This window comes from Sabethes cyaneus, chromosome 3, assembly GCF_943734655.1.
Source record: "Sabethes cyaneus chromosome 3, idSabCyanKW18_F2, whole genome shotgun sequence".
NCBI classification, from domain to species: Eukaryota; Metazoa; Arthropoda; class Insecta; order Diptera; family Culicidae; genus Sabethes; species Sabethes cyaneus.
This window is the reverse complement of record NC_071355.1, coordinates 57,647,102-57,665,850: the sequence shown is the minus strand read 5'-3', so window position 1 is coordinate 57,665,850 and position 18,749 is coordinate 57,647,102. Positions and strand designations below refer to the sequence as shown.

At 41.3% G+C, this 18,749-nt stretch overlaps 2 protein-coding genes across 4 annotated transcripts in view; one reads left to right on the top strand and one right to left on the bottom strand.

Annotated features, from left to right (window-relative positions):
• The first annotated feature begins 3,924 nt into the window (after positions 1-3,924).
• On the top strand, positions 3,925-4,749 carry LOC128743517 (proteasome assembly chaperone 2). The gene has a single exon (XM_053840114.1). It carries the CDS (start codon positions 4,023-4,025, stop codon positions 4,746-4,748), a length of 726 nt encoding a protein of 241 aa, XP_053696089.1. The 5' UTR covers positions 3,925-4,022; the 3' UTR covers position 4,749.
• Positions 4,750-4,872: 123 nt separating this feature from the next.
• Positions 4,873-18,749, bottom strand: part of LOC128743715 (protein winged eye) — a 193,628-nt gene continuing 179,751 nt past the window's right edge. For 2 of the 3 annotated variants that reach the window (XM_053840340.1, XM_053840341.1), the window contains exons 9-14: positions 15,256-18,539; positions 14,970-15,192; positions 14,175-14,779; positions 13,920-14,102; positions 6,814-6,975; positions 4,873-6,750 (exon numbers count right to left, since the gene is read on the bottom strand). In XM_053840340.1, coding sequence (XP_053696315.1) covers positions 6,502-6,750; positions 6,814-6,975; positions 13,920-14,102; positions 14,175-14,779; positions 14,970-15,192; positions 15,256-18,539 — 4,706 coding nt within the window. In that variant the 3' untranslated portion in view covers positions 4,873-6,501. The remainder of the gene's footprint in view (positions 6,751-6,813; positions 6,976-13,919; positions 14,103-14,174; positions 14,780-14,969; positions 15,193-15,255; positions 18,540-18,749) is intronic. The other variant, XM_053840342.1, reaches the window with a different exon arrangement.

Below are 18,749 nucleotides of genomic sequence, written 5' to 3'. Positions count from 1 at the left end.
CCTTAAGCAGCCATTCATTAAGCTGTGAGCCTAATGAAAGCTTCTGCTCTAAATTTTAACACCTTTAAGCAGCCGTAAAACGGTTTGATGTTTATGGCTGTTTAGAAGCAGATTGTTTAGCAGAAAAATCCGCTATAAAGCTTTTTTTTTATCAGCTTTTGGGAGAGAACTGGTTTGAAAAACTTAAAGTAGCTTAAACATCGCTTATTTAAACACCATTTGAGTGCTTTGAGTGCATAAAGTGCAGCTTTGATCGCCTTAAACCAACCCGTAAACAGCCATTGCTCTTGCAATTCAGCTACCGTTGCTACTTGGGTAGGTTGCCTGATGCCGATGGGGTGGGGGTTCCTAAACGTCCAAAAATACCGGACGTCTTTTGTGAACGATGCCTAAATAGCGTTGTTGCGTTACGTAATATTATGAGTTTCATTGAAAGTTATCCACCGCGCTGCTCAAAAATGAAATGCTCTTTCATAGTTTCTGGGTCGATTTTGATATTATTGGACGAAATTACACAGAAATCATAAAGTTTTAGTTACTTTTGGCCACCCAGTTACGTGAACAACATGTTTGTTTACAACATTCTGTCAGCAGTTCTAGCGCGGTGTTTGCTTCAAGCGCGGTGTTTCCTTTAAACCGCGTTTAACTTTGGGCAAAGCTCCCAATATTTTAACTTGTATTGCGCTCTTCACACTCAATTGGACTGCACAGTTACTAAGTGCAACCTTCAAAACTGTGATGAAAAGTGTGCTACTGATAATATCGCTAGTAATCTTATATCGATAATACCATCAAACTTTATCGTCATGGAAGAATATCGAAAATTCGAGGGTTTAAAGTGAAATCTTCTTCTTGATTTGTTATTATTTTAACATTTTTGTTCTATTTCTTACGTATTTTTGCTTATATTGCCATATTATCGTTATTAATTATTAACGATAACAAAACTTTATCAATAATCGTTATAGATTTTGACCGACATTTCCCATCATTACAACTCTCCCATCTGACCTGACATTTGATTTAGCAGTGGCGCCAGTACCAGTTGTATTAGGGAAAGCAAATAGTATTTAATTTTTCATTTATTTCCAGGGGCTTGCGATGGGTGCCGCATGTTTTTGTTGCCAACATCTCAGCACATCTCGACAAGGGACAAGGTTGGCAGCAAATCTACCTGTCAGCAGTGTTGCCACATGCACAGATTATTCTGTGTTTAACAGATATTTGAAAGAAATCGCCTGTACAGAATCTATATGCACAGAATACAGATTTTCGCCAAATTACACAGATTAAACAGGTTTTTGAGCTTTTACATGAGAGTGAAAGAGACGAAAATAGCCAGCAAAATGACTCTCTATCTCTTTCACTCTCATTGTTTTGCATTGGACAGATTTTTGCACAGATATTTTTCCTCGCCGTACAGATTGTCAGATTTTTTCAACAAAAAACACAGAATTATATGTGGCATCCCTGCCTATCAGACGGGCGCTATTTCTTGCATTTCTTGAAATAGCACCCTTCGTTAAGTCGACTGTCAAACACCGTTCGTTAAGATAGGGATAGCACCCCGCTGTTTATTTCATATATGCTGCATATTTATTCAAGTTATGAATTATGCGTGGAATTATGTATTTAGAAACTATTTTTATATTATTCTTTGCGTCGATAACGACTCTACGTAAGCATTAGAATTTAAATAGAAATCAACCAAGATTCATGGTTTTTTCCCACGAAATTTTGGCAACTTTTCTCACCTACAAAATGTGTGACTGGACAAGTGTGTTCAAAATCCAACTTTCAATGCAAAGAGCAATATTTAAACAAAATCTCAGATCAAAGTAAATTGATATATACCAGGTATGTGACCATCGAGGGTTGCATTAGTGTGTGTAGAAAGAAGAAGACATAGTTCTGAAATATGGTGGAACTTGCATGAAAATTAAAACTAAATTAATTGTAATTAATGAATGCAGCTATATTATTCCAGAGAAATATTTGAACATTTACGATGAAATGTAAGGAATATATTTTAAAGTCATTTGCACTTGTAGCCTTCTTTATTATGCGTAAAAAATTTGAGAACATGGGTGACTAACTATTTCGATGTGCAATTGAAAAATGAATTAATGTTAATGTAATACTTCACGATCAATGCGGTATACGGTTGCTTGAATTAAAACACGTTCCATCCAACATTTTGCTTGCATGATGCTCTTGAATATCTGCCTTTGATGTCTTCTTTTAAAAAATAGTTTTATTCGAATAGATGCTTGTGCTACTGCTTGAAAATCCTTAAGTTGAAGTCACTGTTCCAACACGGAGCGAAAAAGCTCCGGTTTGTTTCAAACAAAATGATTGTTGTTTTAAGCCTCAATAAAATATTTTTATAACAACCTGAAAATATTGTTGTTTCCAAACGAGATTCTGTTTGAATCAAGTAAATAACAGTTTTGAATTAAAAGTAAAGTATTTTCAAATTTGAAGTTGACATTGATGTAACAATAAATATTTTCATTTCAATCATACATTTCAGTTTGAAACAAAACGAAATTTTTGTGTGTGCGTAAAACAACCATAAATATGGTTGAAACTACATTTTTATTCTCCGTGAAGATGATACCTTTTTATCATAAATTTACCCGTCTCAACACTACGTAGAAAACCATAAAAAGTAATCTTAGATTGCTACAAAACGGTCTTAGAAGATAATTAACACTTTAAAAAGCTTACCAGAAATCAGACGAAAAATATCGCGGGCGGATTACAATGTTGCTCATGCTGCTTATTGAACAATCATGTCCGAGCATTTAAAAAAAAATCTTTTTTGTTTTACTACTTGTAGGAAAGCGATATAACGACATTTCTTTGAGACATCTTGATATTGCGGTTATTTACATAAATTTTCATCCTGTTGCGGCGGTAACCCGCATCGTCAATCACCGCAACGAGAACAAGGCAAGGTGGCCAAATATATTTTGGTTTATATGCGCAATTGTTACTGATGCTTTAGCAACTAAAACTACATAAAAAAACGTCTTTTAGCCTTTTACATTCAAAAATATGTATTATATAAATTCATTGAATATCATAAGTATAAAAATATGTGTAAATAGTAACAAAATTTAAGAAGTACGGAATGGGGTTGCAAATATCTAAACAATAGAAATTAATCTATTTGTATGGCAGCTCTGGACAAAAGCACATCCTTCAATATTTGGCGAGATCAGCATTGGGCGATAATGTATCGATATAACTGGTATCGATATTCGTGGACGAAATCTCGATATAGTTTTTTTTGAAATAGTTAATTTCGGCATGCATATAACAGCTTTATAAATGTTAACACGTTATACGGAGTGTTATAAAACAAATGTAAAATGCAGATTCGTCACGTGATGCGAACAATTTTGCTGATTATGCTTTCAGCTGAGTATACGTATCGATATGTGAAAAATATCGATATCCAATTAACGAAAATTCGTCAGCTTCGCTCAATACAGAATTATTTTGACAGCTTGCTATGAACTTTCCGAGAATGAAAAGATTTCTTGCAAAGCACAATACCGCTTTGACGAAAAAATTTCCGCTTGCAATTTGGAATGTTGCACTTCATTGTATTCATGAAAATACATACTAGAAATAATGTTCTAAGCATAAACATAAAAGCTGTAAGAAAAAAAAAGACAAATCTTGCGTATCCAACGATTTTTTTAAAAAATTAACTAATTTTCCATACAAAATGCTCGAAATCTCAGAACTAGTGTAGATGTGTTAGTGCAAAGTGTATAATGACAGCTCGCATTGTCATATACCTGGTATATATCAATTTACTTTGATCTCAGATTACGTTTTCTATAGGGAACAATCTGGCAGCCCTGATTAGTTTTGCTTGTCAACAAAAACGCTGAGGTGAAGTTTCAGAGTTTAAAATTCGAATTTTTGCATAGCCGGTAATCCTTTTCGAACCGGAACTCGGACAGAGCGTGAAATATTTGAATAATATTAAATACAAATTCAGAGCAATGTTCAAATTAACTAAAGAGCTTCCATTCTCCGGCTACCTGTTGATAGTGCCGAGTGTCAGTGTCGGTAATGTTGCACAATTGGCCGTCGATTTGCTAATCGAAACGCTCAAGATGCAGAAAATTGGGCTCCTGTGGCATCCGGCCTTGATTCCAGTGGTTGGACCCGCCGCCTATGCGCACGACACGGACAAGATTACCACTACAGCGGAGCTGTATGTTTCCGAACAGAGAAAACTTGTGGTCCTGCAGCTGCGGGCACCGCTAGTTGGTGCACTGCAAACAGATTTCCTTGATAATCTATCCGGGTTTGCGCGGGACAAGCAGTTTTCGGAAGTTGTTATATTAAGCAGCAGCTTTGCCCATGAAAACCATCAAGTCGGTGCCCGTCCGTATCGCTACCTGGCAAACGAATCATTTCTGACGAGTCGCGCCGAAAAATTGCGTACCTTACAGTGGACCAGCGCGGAGGGAAACGTAATTCATGGTGGAGGATTTGCCGTTGCACTGTGGAATGCTTGCAGTGAAAAGCAACTAGCCAGTTTAGTGCTGTTCAACTACGTCTCCGAAGGGGATAATACGGCCGACGCAGTGCAGCTTATTTCGCTACTGGATCAGCTGAAGCAACTGCTCCCGCGCGAAGCTGATGGTGTGCCCATTAAGGTGGCCATTCCGAGCTCCTGGAAGCATATGTACGGCAATGCCGCCCCGGTGAATGTATACTGAATGGAAATAAAGTGCGTTGAGCTTTGAGCATAATTGTTGATTTTTTTTATTAACCTCCTTTACGTCGGTGAAAATAATTATTTGGATGTCATCAGGTCACTAAAACATTCCTCTCAATGCTTGGGCCAATTTTATGTCCAGTTTACACATACATGATCATAAAAAACATACACCTAATAACTAGTTCTTCGATTGGCCAATAATAATAATAATAATAATTAAAAATGGATCATTTTAGCGTGCTTCTTTCTGATCTGCCGCGTAAATGCATTCGTACTCAACACGTTCGTTCAGCCTCCAGTCACTTAGCCAATCGTACATTTTGATTTTCCTCCGTCTGAGTATACAACCTATTACCGTTGGTGCCCTATTGTCAGGGTCAGAATCAGAATCAATTCAGTATACATACATAAATCTTAAATTAGCGCTAGAAATGTGATCAACTTAACATGCACAAAAACTGTATTGGTGCGAAGAAACGTGCGCTAAACACAGCGTAATAAGCTAAACTTGTAGCATAGCAGAAGCTCGTTTTGAATTTTAATCCAATTCTTACTCGACTGATACCATTATTCAAATTCTACGTTTCCATATTTATACAAAACAAAACACGAACGACGATTTTTTTCTCTTAAACCTAGAAACTAAATTTTGCCACTGGGTTCCGTTTGTCTCGTTTATCGCCATCTGTGCGGGTTTGCCATCCATCGATCGAAGTTAGATTCTTACAGTTTATGATTTGAGAAAAAAATTGATTTTATCGCTGCTAATCTGAAGCGACTTGTGTTTGTCTGTGTGAGTGTGTGTGCTGTAAATGTTCGAATAAATTATACTATCTTGCCACTGCTCTACCTGCTTGGTAATACACTTAATCTAGATATTCTAATGCTTCAACAGCTAGATGGGTTGTAATACTAGGATTGAAACGGATTGCATGATACCAACTAACGATGGAAAGAGATCAAGTTGAAAAATCATCCGATTATCAAGCGGTAATTTTAAGTAAAACTTCACAGATCGCTGCGATTTACCCCTGCTGTACATTAGCTTACACGGAAGGAATTGATTCCAAATGTATAGGCTCACGCAATTGCCGAAAGAGTTTGCCTTTCAATTGTTATTGGTTGATAATTTTTGTTTCTCCCTAATATCACTCCAAAATAGTTCATTTTCAGTTCGATTTTTGTTTTGTATCGTTTACTTTTGATTAGGAAATAATGTATAGCAGAGGTATTTTGAATTTCGTTCCCAAAAGCTCTTCGGTGTTACCTGATACGGTATCCTTTTAGTTTGTCTTTTCTATGTTAGGCTTATATAAATCTCAACAAGTAGAAAAATATATTACCATTCTCTTCAGTTTGCTTGATATTAGTATGAGCTCTGACTGTAATATTACGGACTTAAATTTACAACTACTATACAGATGATAGTTTAATGTTATTTAATCTCGAAAATAGTATTTACAGATATTTATAGCCTAATTCTACGCACTTTTAGAAAGTGTTGCTTTAGCGAACAGATTCTTTACAAGAACTGCTTGGGTCTACTTCTCTATACGATTCACTTTGAAGTCTTTGAATTGTTTTTAACAACTAAGATAACTCCAACTCGAGCGATGGAATAAGCCTACGCGTAAGCGCCAATATGTATGACGGGTATTCGGAGAAATAAGATTGCAAAAGTGTTTGCCGAAAAAATTGCACATCCTAGAATTGCATCACAATCACGGAATCACGGAAGAAAACAGTTCAGCTTAATTTGTTTTGGCCCATTTTTCCTCCCCTGGCAGCACCTCGATTTCCGGCTGCATTTTGATGGTGATAACCGTCGGATCGTAGTAGCCTGCCAGATAGTAGGTGTCATTGTTGTCGTAGATCGCACTGTACTGCTTGGGGTCCGAGCCGAACTTGGCGGTGTACTCCTTCAGCGACAGGACCTCACATTTGTGCGAAATCGTTTGCACGTCGTTCTCGTCCTCGTGCGGTGACTGGAAAAGGGCACCCTGCAAGAAGAAAAGCGGATAGTTAGATATTTCAATTTTTGCCAGAGTATTTCTGACACGTACCGGATACTTCAGATTGGGGCATCCTTCGGTTTCCTCTGGATGGTAGAACCATTTGACGCGTACCACCATATTGTTGGTGGACGTTTCCCACATGGACTCGATGTGACCGATGTACGGCCTATCGGGACGGCCCGTGGATAGAAACACAGCACTATCACCGACCTGTAAATTAAAGAACATTGCTGGGTTAATAAACTTTAATAAATACAAAAATAAAACAAAATTCCAATTCAATGTACCATTTTAAAGCTAATTTCTAGTCTAATTCAAGTCCAATTTTAAGCCCAATTTCATGTCCAATTTCCAGTCTAATTTAAATAAATTGTGCTGCCGTTGCGACAAACGGTATGAACAGTTCTGTGCGTCATTGTGTCGGCAATAATCGGTGTTGTCTAGATTCCGACTGCATTCACAGATCTGACTGCTGAGTACAACCAGTCGTATTCAGTTAGTTAAACAATCGAAACTTGGGCAATTTTTTGTGGCAGTAATTTAGGTTTTGAACAGACCGAAATTTTTGGGGTAAATAAATTAATTACGCAAAAAGATCTGCCATCTGCAGTTGCGAATTAACACATAAAAGCTCTTGATTCCATTGAGGCAGAAGACGGCAGCAGTAATGAAGCCACGACAGTCAGAAGCACCCGAAAGGTGTTAATGAGCAGACTTGACAATAATAACTTTTCGACGTTGGCGCTACCCCAACAAGTAGATAAAGTTCCTGCAAATTTTTGAAGTCTCAAATAATCTATGGCGATCTCAATCAGAAAGTAAATTTTTACATCATTAGTATAACGTTTTTCCAGGAGGCAAAAGTTTAGTGGACAGCGAGAATAGTAGTGGTACTCCTGTATCGTTCTGAAACCACATCGTTTGAGAAGGGCCCATATGTTTAGTCAGGAAAGCAAGCTAGATGACTCTCAATTCGTCCAGCTTAGCTAGCAATATAGCATGAACGACACATTTACTACTAGTGGAAAAAGCTGCTTCATCATCCAAGAACATAGTAGATGGTAGGTTGTCCTATTTCCGTTTACTATTAGCAAATCGCAAAAGTGCTTAGGGTTGCTTTGGTTACATAGTTGCTATAAAGACTTTTATTCAGGGACTCATATTTCTGCCTAGCCAACTAGAAGTTGTAACGACTGTGCGCCCTACTAGATTGAGAAGCACGTAGGCAACAATTTTACGGGCGATTTAGGTTGCTTGGTTTGTGATTTCCCCATACTGATTTACGGCGTGGTCAAACCCGGGGGACATGTACCAACATAAACTCATGAATCTTAACAATTAAGCAACTGTATTATCAACATCAGTACCGTGGACCCCCGTTCGTTAGACCGTTTTTAATCTGAACACTTTTTAATTTGAACCCCGTTGGTTTGCGCGACGTGCAAATTAAAAATGGTTCAAATGTCATTCTCAACATGACATCATTTTTGCTTATGCACACAATACAGATACAGAATACAGAAACACGATTTGTTTGTATTGACCAAGAATGTTTAATTTGTTCCACATTCCGGTTTGTCAACGATTATGACAGAAATCCGATTGGAAAATGAAATATTCGCTGCTTGCAACTGCAACCAAAATCCAATCATCAAAACAATAACAAATAGTAGGACGGCCAGTTCATACCAGTTTCAGCATATTTAGGGTGGCAAGTTGTTCAAATTAAAAACTAACCCCGTTAGTTTGCATGAGGAATCGTTCAAACGAATGGGGGTGTATTTAATTCTCTGTGTATTTAGGTTATAATAATTACCATAACATATTCATTATTTTAAACATAGTTATGTACTGAACCAACAAAATACGGCAGTTATATAATTCAAGTTGTCAAAAATGCTTCTGAGGCGGCGAAAACTAAAGCACAGGTCTGGCGATAACTGGTTCTTGAGGGTTGAAAACTGGATACACAACATGAATCACAAATTTTGCGTTTACAACGACTTTTTCAAATATTTGTTCTTAATTTTTATATTAGTTGAATGTTGGGACATTCAGAGAAATGTCCTTTTTGACTTTGAATGCCTCGCGAGTCGCGTCCTAATTGAAATTCCATAAAATTCACCGGCCGCTGGGCATAAAGAAACTTAGTAGATCGGAAAGGATAGATTCCACTGTTGCGATCTTCAAAAGTGTCCAGATGATCGCTTAATGTGGACCACTTACCTGCACCAATAAGCTTACATCATTTTCACCCTTAGGCGACATCAAAAGACATAAACAATACGATTTATCTATCGAATGAGTTACACACACACAATAATAGCAGAAGGGGGCTCTGTAGCCGCAAGGTTACCGAGTCTGCTTTGACAAGCGAATGGTCGTGGGTTCGAATCTTAGTAGAATCAGGCCATTCGATGTCAATGTGACTTTAGCATGGGTTTATTCTCTGGCCCCTCATCACCCTTCCTTCATGCTGAGTTCTACATTATCCCGAAGACGCTTCTTATGGTTAGTATACTGGTATGAGGACCTATTGAGGTAATGGTTTTGAACCTCATGAGGACTCACCAGTGCTAACTATAACGAGGCGAAACAGGTTTGGTATAGTAGGACATGCATCGAAGCAAGGGTAAAATCCTCAACACATAAGCACGCATATAAAAATATAAGCTTATCGTTTACTCAATAACGATAAAACACAAAAATGCAGTGCAGAATACAGCATACACCCGGGCAACATTACAATAGATCAATAATGTTGTGGTCAAAGTGATAAGCCCATACAAAAAAGAGTAGCAGAAGCCAAAAGATCTTGAATGCGCCCTTGAATCTTAAACTGGTGAACAATCGGTCGGTGTTAGACCGAACCAAGTGACAAAATTCTGATTTCGAGAAAAACGTGTTCAAAGGTTACTGCTCTGCATGGTTTATAGCAGTGACCAGGGGGGGGGGGACCAGGCCTCCTTAAGAATTCTACAGGCCCCCCCAGAAATTTTCCCCATTGGAATTTGAAAACCGGAAAAAATTCAGTGTATATGTTCCCACTGCGTAGATGTATTTTTGCAAACACGCCGTTGTTGTCGTCGGCAGCTTCCTAGAGCCGAGGTGGCTCATGCTGTTTCAAGCAGTCGACTCCTTTCAACTTGATATTGGGCCACTCGTCAATTTCCAAGTCGTCTCAGAAGGCTCAGAAGTAACAAAACACTTTCGACCTGGTCGACTCATCTTGCACGTTGAGTCCGCATGTTTCTGGTGCCAGTGTGGTTGTTAAAGAGAACTGTTTTCGTCGCACTGTTGTCCGGCATCCTTATGCCGTGTCATGTCCACCGCAGCCTACTGACTTTCGCCAGATGTACGTAGAGAATCTCTCCAAGCAGTGCCTGTAACTCGTGATTCAAGGTCATGGCACGTATGTCCTCCATGAGCAGTGTCACGGCTTCAAGTCCATAAAGAACAACTGGTCTAATAAGGGTTTTGTACATCGTCAGCTTCGTACGGCGACCTATGCTTCTTGATCGTAGCACTTTGCGAAGGCAAAGTAGGCCGGATTTTCCGCTTGAATGCGCCTGTTGATCTCTTTACTAGTGTTGTCCGCGGTCACCAGCGATCCCAAATACTCGAACTCATCTACCACTTTTAGTTTGACCCCGTCAACGGTGTCAACTTGTGTCAACCCTCGTAGCGTCTCGAAAGGATTCGAGGGTCCCCGAGATGCGCACGACACACATCACTCGATCCAATAGAGCTCTAATCAGTCGCGTCAGTTTATCCGGAAAACCGTGTTCGTCCATTATCAAAGCGTGTAGGGCGCTATATCTCTGCATATTAGCGTTGATAGGAGGAAATGCTTATCAACTTAGGAACTATATGGGCTTGTTTCATTATGCCTGATTTTTGTTTTCAGGTATAATAAATTCAAATTTGTCACGAGGTTTTCGAGTCACTTTAAATCTCGCATGTGCATAATATTTTTAGATATAAATTATCAAATTATGGTTGTATATGAGCACCAACGGCATTATATTAAATTTATTAAAAGGTATTTTTTAAAGGTATCTTAATTTTCGTAATTACTGGCTTTACCAGAAAATTTTTGAATAGTCAGGTTAGTCTCATATAACTCCCCCCATCTACTAACAACAATTCCTTTCCCGAAATACTTGTGAAGATGCAGAGGATTCCCTGGTCTTTAGTAGCAACAAGTATTGGACTAACATTCCTTCCCATCCCTCCAGGACCCGCATTCGGACGTGGCCGGCGTCGGTATTGATCAGCATGCAGGGACCTGATAAGGTTGCACAATGAGGAATAGCGTGCTGTCCCAAGTATGCTCTTTCCAGCCATCATTTTGCAATTTTCATCGGTCCTGGTCAATAACGGAGTAGCAGCACACGGGCGGTATCCTATGGTTATGCTTATGCTTAAAACCGTGTTCGTCCATTATCATCTGCCTTAGCTGGTATCGATGGACTCTATCGTATGCTGCTTTGAAATAAATAAAGATGTGCTGTGTGGGCATGTTGTACCCCTGACATTTCTGCAAGATCTGTCTGTTTCTATCGGTGCTATCGAAGAATCTGGAAACAGGATCTGGAGAGTACCTTGTAAGCGGCGTTTATTAGCCGTTTATCACCCTTTTTGTAGATAGGACAAACCACTCGAACAACTTTGTTGGTCTTCAGCAACCTGATTGCCCGTTTGACTTCTTGGAGATCAGGTGCTGGAACATTACTATTTTCCATGGGCACTCTTAGGGTAACTTCCGTTTTGCCTCCTTCTGCAACTTTGCCAATGAAGTGGTCATCGAAGAACTGCTTCCCCCTGTCAGTCACCTCGCGCTCGTTTATGATTAGCTTTCCTCCCCGCATGCCAGGCGTGACGCGTGTAGTCCTCACGGGGTTAGTTCACCTTCTCGTAAAACTGCAAACCAAAACATTTTACATTTGAGAGTTTTGCGCAAGAACATTTTTATTCATCGACAAGCCGATTGGGTAATAGTTAATAAAATAAATCAAATATTTCTGCTGAAAACATTATATTTTTGTAGTTATTAGTAGATCATACATAGTGAATAAATTTTTTGAAGGGGTGCCTCCTCCAGAGAAAATTCCTAGCTACGCCAATGTCCTTACGGTTCCTGGACTGATTTGGTGGATGGTACACGAGGGCACTGTAGGTCAAATTTATTAATGTCAGAAATAATTCAAGCCCGCGGATCTAATGAGGAGATCTGATTTGACCCGCATCATCCTTGTACGGTAGACACCACTGGTTTGTAGCTATCAATCGTTCGAAATCATCTCATAACTTTGACTGTTTGCACCATTTATATAGTCTGACCAGAATAAAATGTAGTTTAGAAAATACTTGATCGTTTGCTGTCATTAACTCATTTTTTTTAAATTTGCGACTTGGTCCTGTCTGATTTAACACCGACCAGTTCATGAAGATTTTAATTGATGGTGGCATTATTGCGATAAGAGAATCATCAGAAGCATTCAATGAGTGAACTCCTCCAGGAAAGTCTAATTTAGTTCGGATTGGAACACTCGAACCTACCTACAGAACATTATACCGTGGACCCCCGTTCGTTTGACCGTTTTTAATCTGAACACTTTTTAATTTGAACCCCGTTGGTTTGCACGACGTGCAAATTAAAAATGGTTTAAATGTCATTCTCAACACGACATCATATGCTTATGCAGACAATGCACATAAACACGGTTTGTTTGTACTAGCCTAGCGTGTTTATTTTGTTTCACATTCCGTTTTCCCAACGATTATGACAGAAATCCGATCGAAGAATAAAATATTCACTACTTGCAAGTGCGAACTAAATCAAACCACCAAAACAATAACAAAAAGCAGGGCGGCCAATTCATACAAGTTTCAACATATTTAGGGTTGCCAGTAGTTCAAATTAAAAACTAACCCCGTTAGTTTGGATGTCCATGAGTTGCATGAGTTGTTCAAACGAACGGGGGTCCACTGTATCTAGTTGCAGTATCCTTATTCAATAACGCGATGACTGAATCAATTATGATGATTCAGTATCAAATGAAAGGTCTAGTTGCCTCATAGCTCACTATTAAACTTCTTCATATTGATCGGACTTTTAGTTCAAGAGTTATGTATAAAAATACGAAAAATAAGAGACTTCATAACAAAATTAATTGCAAATGAAAGGAGAACCTTTTGAAACCACGACCTCCAGATTTAAAAGTTATATAAAGAAATGTGAAATGTGATGGGCCTTAAAATAGATTGTTTACTCTATACGAAGAAAAGCAGTTGGTTTAACCCACGGTTACTCACGTTGTTGTATTTTGTACAACGGTTGTGGAACGTTAACTTTATCTCAGTATATTTCGGGATTCGGACAATACAGAATGTTACTGTTTTCAGCTAAGTTTGTCAGTAGACTAAAATCTTTTTGGCGGTAGACAAAGTTCCACAAGTTTTTAACTAAGTGGTGTTAGTATTCGAGTGAATTCTATTTTGTTGTAGCTTACCTATGAACCGAAGTTGGCGTAACGAAAGGTTAAGCATATATAGTGGCGTATAGGATGGAAAATAAATGAATGAGTTGATTTTCCCGTATAAATTTATGCAAATTTCAAACAAACTTTGCGCATGATAATATGTCCCATGTCTGAGGTTGTTTATTGCGCTGCTTTTGCACTATTTCTTTGATTTTATTTTGTTTCCTTTTATACAAGTTTTCAAAAAATGTTTTTTTGTGTTTACATATAAGTTTCTAAATACTGTGTAAATTCTATGTAAATATATAAGGTGTTGATAAACTAAATTTAAAAAAATAATAATATAATTATTGCAACCAGCGGAGTTTCCACCTATTTAGACTCCCACGCGAAAATTATTAGCGTGGATATTTTCTGCGTGTCCCACACGTGTTTGAAATTTAGAAATTTGAACCTTTGGTTTCTAATTATTGCCTCCCCGCTGCATCCCTCCTTGCTTGACAAGCATATTTTCAATAAGTAGAAAAGAAAAGTAACATCGGTGTATTAGAAGAAAACTTAACTCCCCCAAATCTTTGAGTTTGAACTTGGCAAAAATGTCACATCGATCGATTGTCTAGAGTTCGTAATATAATTCAGTATAAAAACCCAAGTCGAATCGGTACTCACCGAAATGGTTTCCTTGCCTCGCTGGATCGATTTGTAGAACTGCTTCTTAACGCGCCCGGTTGATCGACGGTATCCCTTTCCGCACCAGGCCCACAACTGTCGAGCCGGCAGGAAAGCAGCGATTTTGCTGTTGTTCTCCGTCGATTGTCGTTTCTCCAGCTTGTCCGTCGATTTTTTCGGTTGCTGTAGTAAACAAACAAGATCGAAAAAGTTGAAACAAAACCGTTTCATTTCATCGTTGATTCGCTAACTTACGTAGTACGATCCGGAACTCTCGGTAATCGAGGAGCTGGCTTCCTCCTCGGTCATGGTGTCCTCCTTTAGGGTGGGATTGAAGATTTCCGGTTCGTCCGGTTTTTCTCCCGGATTGCCCGCGTCCACCGATGCTGGACTAAACGGTTCGGCTGCTTGGGAAGCACTGTCACCCTGCGAGATGTCATCGTCCATCGAACCGGTAGCGGCTGCCTCCGGTGATGATGGAATATCATTCTCCCGGTGATGTTTCTTGTGCTTTCTTCGCTTCTTGTGCTTCCGGTGCTTGCAGTACTCGTCGCTGCATTTAGACTTTTTCTTGTGCTTGTGCGAGCCCAGCTCTGCATTATTAGCCGCAAGCCTTCGCAGTTTGTCCTTGCGTATTTTCTTCAGTCTCCGGCGTTCCTCCCGGTACGCATCGTCATGGACGCGTTTCTCGGTTCGTTCACTAACAACAGCAAAACAGTTTGTCGTGATTGTTGTACTTGTGCTGGCCATCGGTGCCATAGTTACTCCGACCGTGGTGGTAGTGCCTGCAGCACTGACCTCCGAAACACTTGGTTGGCGCTTTCTCTTGCCTAACGATAGAAGAGGATTTGGATCGTATTCTGGTTTAGCGTCGTGTCGTGTAAATGAAGTTGGAGCGAGAAATAAAAGAAGAACACATTCCACAAATCAACCAAAGAAGGTTGCTTGACAAACTTAGGATTAACTTAACCGTTACTCTTACGAACTAAATTTTGATAGTGTTAGTGCTTTTAGAATGGGCCGAATGATGTGTAATACAGCAGAACTTACCAACTATCGGATAGTCACTCAGCAGAAAGCGAATATCCTCCAGCGTTATTCTGCCGTTGTCTCCATCGTCGAACTCAACGTTGACGTATCTTTTCTCCGGATCGGGGGATGTCGGCTCTGCCGCAACTCCCGGATACAGGCATCGATACTGTTGGCTCCAGTATGCACACACCCGGGTTCCCGGGATGATTTCGTCGACCGTCTTTGGTGCAACCTCAAGAATCTGTTAGATGAAAATGGTTTTATGAGTGGATTTCAGTAAAGAGGGTTTTACTTAAGAACTTACAGCGTCACGCAGAACCTCTTCTCGAGACATGATGTGCGGCCGGTTGCCCCGTTCGCCATCCAACGTTACTGCGTATATATCCGGGGGCTGAACCGCACTGAGGCATCCAGCATAGAATAAACCACCCATCGCAGTCAAGACGCGAGTTTTTTCCTTGCCCAAATGTTCGCTGGTCAGCAAACATTTCTGATCGATTCGCTTCTTTTCGGAACTACGACGCTTGCGTTCCTTACTTCGTGACTTCTTGTGCTTTGAGTGATGCTTCACTGGTGTGATTACCGCTTGAACTGGAGACATCTGCAGTGGACTGGACACACTAACCGGTGAGGTCTTCATCTTGTCGAAGATCGATGGTTTACCACCAAAGATGGAGAACGCTGCATCCGATGGTTTGCTGTTTTCGTCATCGAAGCTAAAAGCCGGCGACTTTATTTTCAGTTGGGGTTTGTTGGAGCTGTCGGAGTAATTGCTTGCATCATCACTTGTTGTGCTCTCGAACTTGGACGCGTGAATGGGAGATTTCTTCGGCTTCGTTTCACCTACTTTGGCGTTTGTAGCTGTGCTTGTTGCCAGTGCATGCTGACGATGGTGATGATGGTGATGTGAAGACGCCTTGTGTTGACTGATCTCCTTCACATTGGTGTCGGCCTGTCGGTTCTTCGACGCCAGTATGTATCCTACCAAACTTTTTGGCTTCTTAGCCACAATCGTTTCAGTCAGAGCAATCTCATCGTGTTTCTTCGGAACTCCACCCTTTCGCTTGGAAGCCGACAGTCGCTCGATTGAACTGGAGTCTCCATCTTCGAGCTTACCGGAGTCGGTATCGGAACTTAGCTTGGGGAGTTCAACGAATGTTGAGTTGGAGGATGAGGAAAAGTTTGGTGACAGTGCTGGTATTGTGCTCAATTTTGGTGCAGATAATGTTGGAGCACTGGTTCCGTTGCTAGTGGAACTACCGTTCAGTAGTCCGCTACTACCGCTGAAGCCACCGAAATATGATTTACCGATATCCGGTATTCGTACCATAGCCGTCAATGGTTTAACCTTAGCTACTGAAGTGGTTCCCATTTGTTCTAGCTCTCGCTTTTTTTCCTCACACTGTCGCGTGATGTTTACCAACCTCTCCTTCATGTCGGATTCAATTACGCTGAACAGTTCGTTCGGTGAAGGCCAACTGGGCCTACAGCAACGATGATCTTTTTCATCGGCATCCTTGCAGTTGCACTTCTCCAGCTTGGCACGTATCCGTGAGAAGCTCTCCCTCAGCACGCCTTCCATCTCATCATCCCCATTGGCATCGGAGCTATGCTTCCGCTTGCGTTCTCGCCTCTGTTCTCGGTCGTGTTTCGATTTTTTGCTGGACTTTTTCGAATCCTTGGAATGTTTGTGTTTACGTTTGCGTGCTGACGACACCTCCGGACTGACGGCCACCACTGGCGGCTGAGGCTGAGGGGAAGACTCGGTGATACCGGCTTTTCCCTCAGTATTTGGGCACATTTCCGGGGAGAAATTCGTTGCTGGAGAATCTTTCTTGAACATACCTTCCTCCTGGAACCGTTGCTCAGCCAGAGCGCAGAGTAAGTTTAGGCCGACCATGGGTTCGTCACCGTCGATGAAAGTGCCCGTTACGGGTAGGGTCGGTTGAACGACGGGGGGTAGTGTAACGTTTACAGAGGGTGGTGGGGACGGAGGTGCCTCTGGCAGCTGGTGGTCGGTTTCTTGGACGCTAGGCCTTCGGCCTGCTTCCGATTCACAAGTGACTAACGGAGCTATGGGAAGTAGCTGCATAGGTTCCGGGGGTAGCTGTGGTGATATGGGTTCTTTTTTGATCATCGATGCCTTTTTCTGGAAGACTTCTATGCTTCGGGAGAGTAGTTCTAGTCCACTGAGATCTACCGGATGTTCCTGCTGAGGGAAAGAATTTGGCTGCTTGGGACAAGTTTCTTCCGATTCCTGGGGTGAAGGATTTTCCACTGGGGATAGCATTTCCTGTTTTGGAATTCTAAGGGTTCCGAAGGTGGCGTTCACGGTGAGACCTTCTGGCTGGGATTCGGTCGATGGTGTCGGGTCCGTTGGAGCGACTGCCATGGAATTTGCTGTGCTGTGTTCATTTTCCATATCTATTTGATCACAATTTGCGGTACTTGTGTTGCTGAAATTGAGACTGACAGCCGACGAGGAATGGGTTGACATGTCCGGCTCGATCGCGGAGTCTGCACTGCTGTTGATGATGCTTTGACATAGCACTTCCGATGTGGACGTCGACAGCGAAGGGGCAGCCAATGTTGGGGCAACCGATGGAGATATGAATGAATCCGAGAAAGGTGTTTCTTCGGTGTGAGTGGTCGCTATCGTCAGCGTTGAGGCATCCTGCTGCTGGGGTACATCGTCCGCTCCGTTGGTGTTGTCATCTTCGCTCATAACGGGCGTGTCGGTTTGGATGTTTGCATCCTGAACCTCGGGACCGATACAGCTCGATGACGCTTCCTCGGCATCCTCACCGTGCGACAGAGATTGATCGGGAGGAGGCGTTAGACATGTGGCAATCGGAAGCTCCGGTTGTTGGGGACTCGGAGCAATTGCGGCGGAGACGGTAGACGGCGGAGGTGTGATGGGATTTGCTGCAGCTATGGCAGGCAGAATTGCTGAATGTTCGATCATGGTGGTGGCACTTTTATTGGAGGGTGTGATCTGTATGAGATTGCCTTGCTGGAATAGCAACTGAGGGGCGATATCTGGGGATGTGGCGATCGTTGCCGTTTGAATGGTTTTCTCCTGATCATGAAACAGTTGAGTGGAATTGTTGCAACCGGAAGTGGTAGAGCCGCTGCAGTCTTCGATCTTGATGAAGGTATGTGAGGGGATTGGCATCGGAATGGATGGCTGACAGGGCGCTGAAAGGTTTCCGATCGACTGCTTATTGTTTCCGGAGGATCGTTTGTTTCCGTCGGAAGTAAGCGCCACGTATCTTGTACTGTGGTGCGTTTGAGTATGCTGTTGCTGCAGAGAGATTGAAGGGTTGAGTATTGGGATGGCCTTATCGCTGTGCTGGGAGCTAACCTGATGCAAAGTCGTACTGCTGGCGGTTGTCAAATAGTCGGAACTGAGCATCTGCAGTGGTGCCAGCGGGGGCGGCTGGAGTTGCTGCTGCGTTATTTGCGGCAACAGGAGATGCGGCGGCTGTATCGCAGCCGTCGTTTGCGGATAGGATGGCCACACCACCGTCTGTTGAAATGGTTCTACACAAGAAATATAGATTTTATCTAGAAAGCTGGGTGGGTTGGCTACAATTGCGAAGTTCGCGAATTTGTACGTTTGTGTTTGTATTTTTTTTTTTTGAGTGGCGTACGGTTAAACCAAACATATGCATTAGATAAGATTGGGTAGAAATAAAGAAGAAAGAAAAAAGAAAAAAGAGAACAAGAAAAAATATGGTTAAAGTAAAGCCATACAAGCACGCAACTAAAACTGGTTTCGATTCTACGTGACTAAAC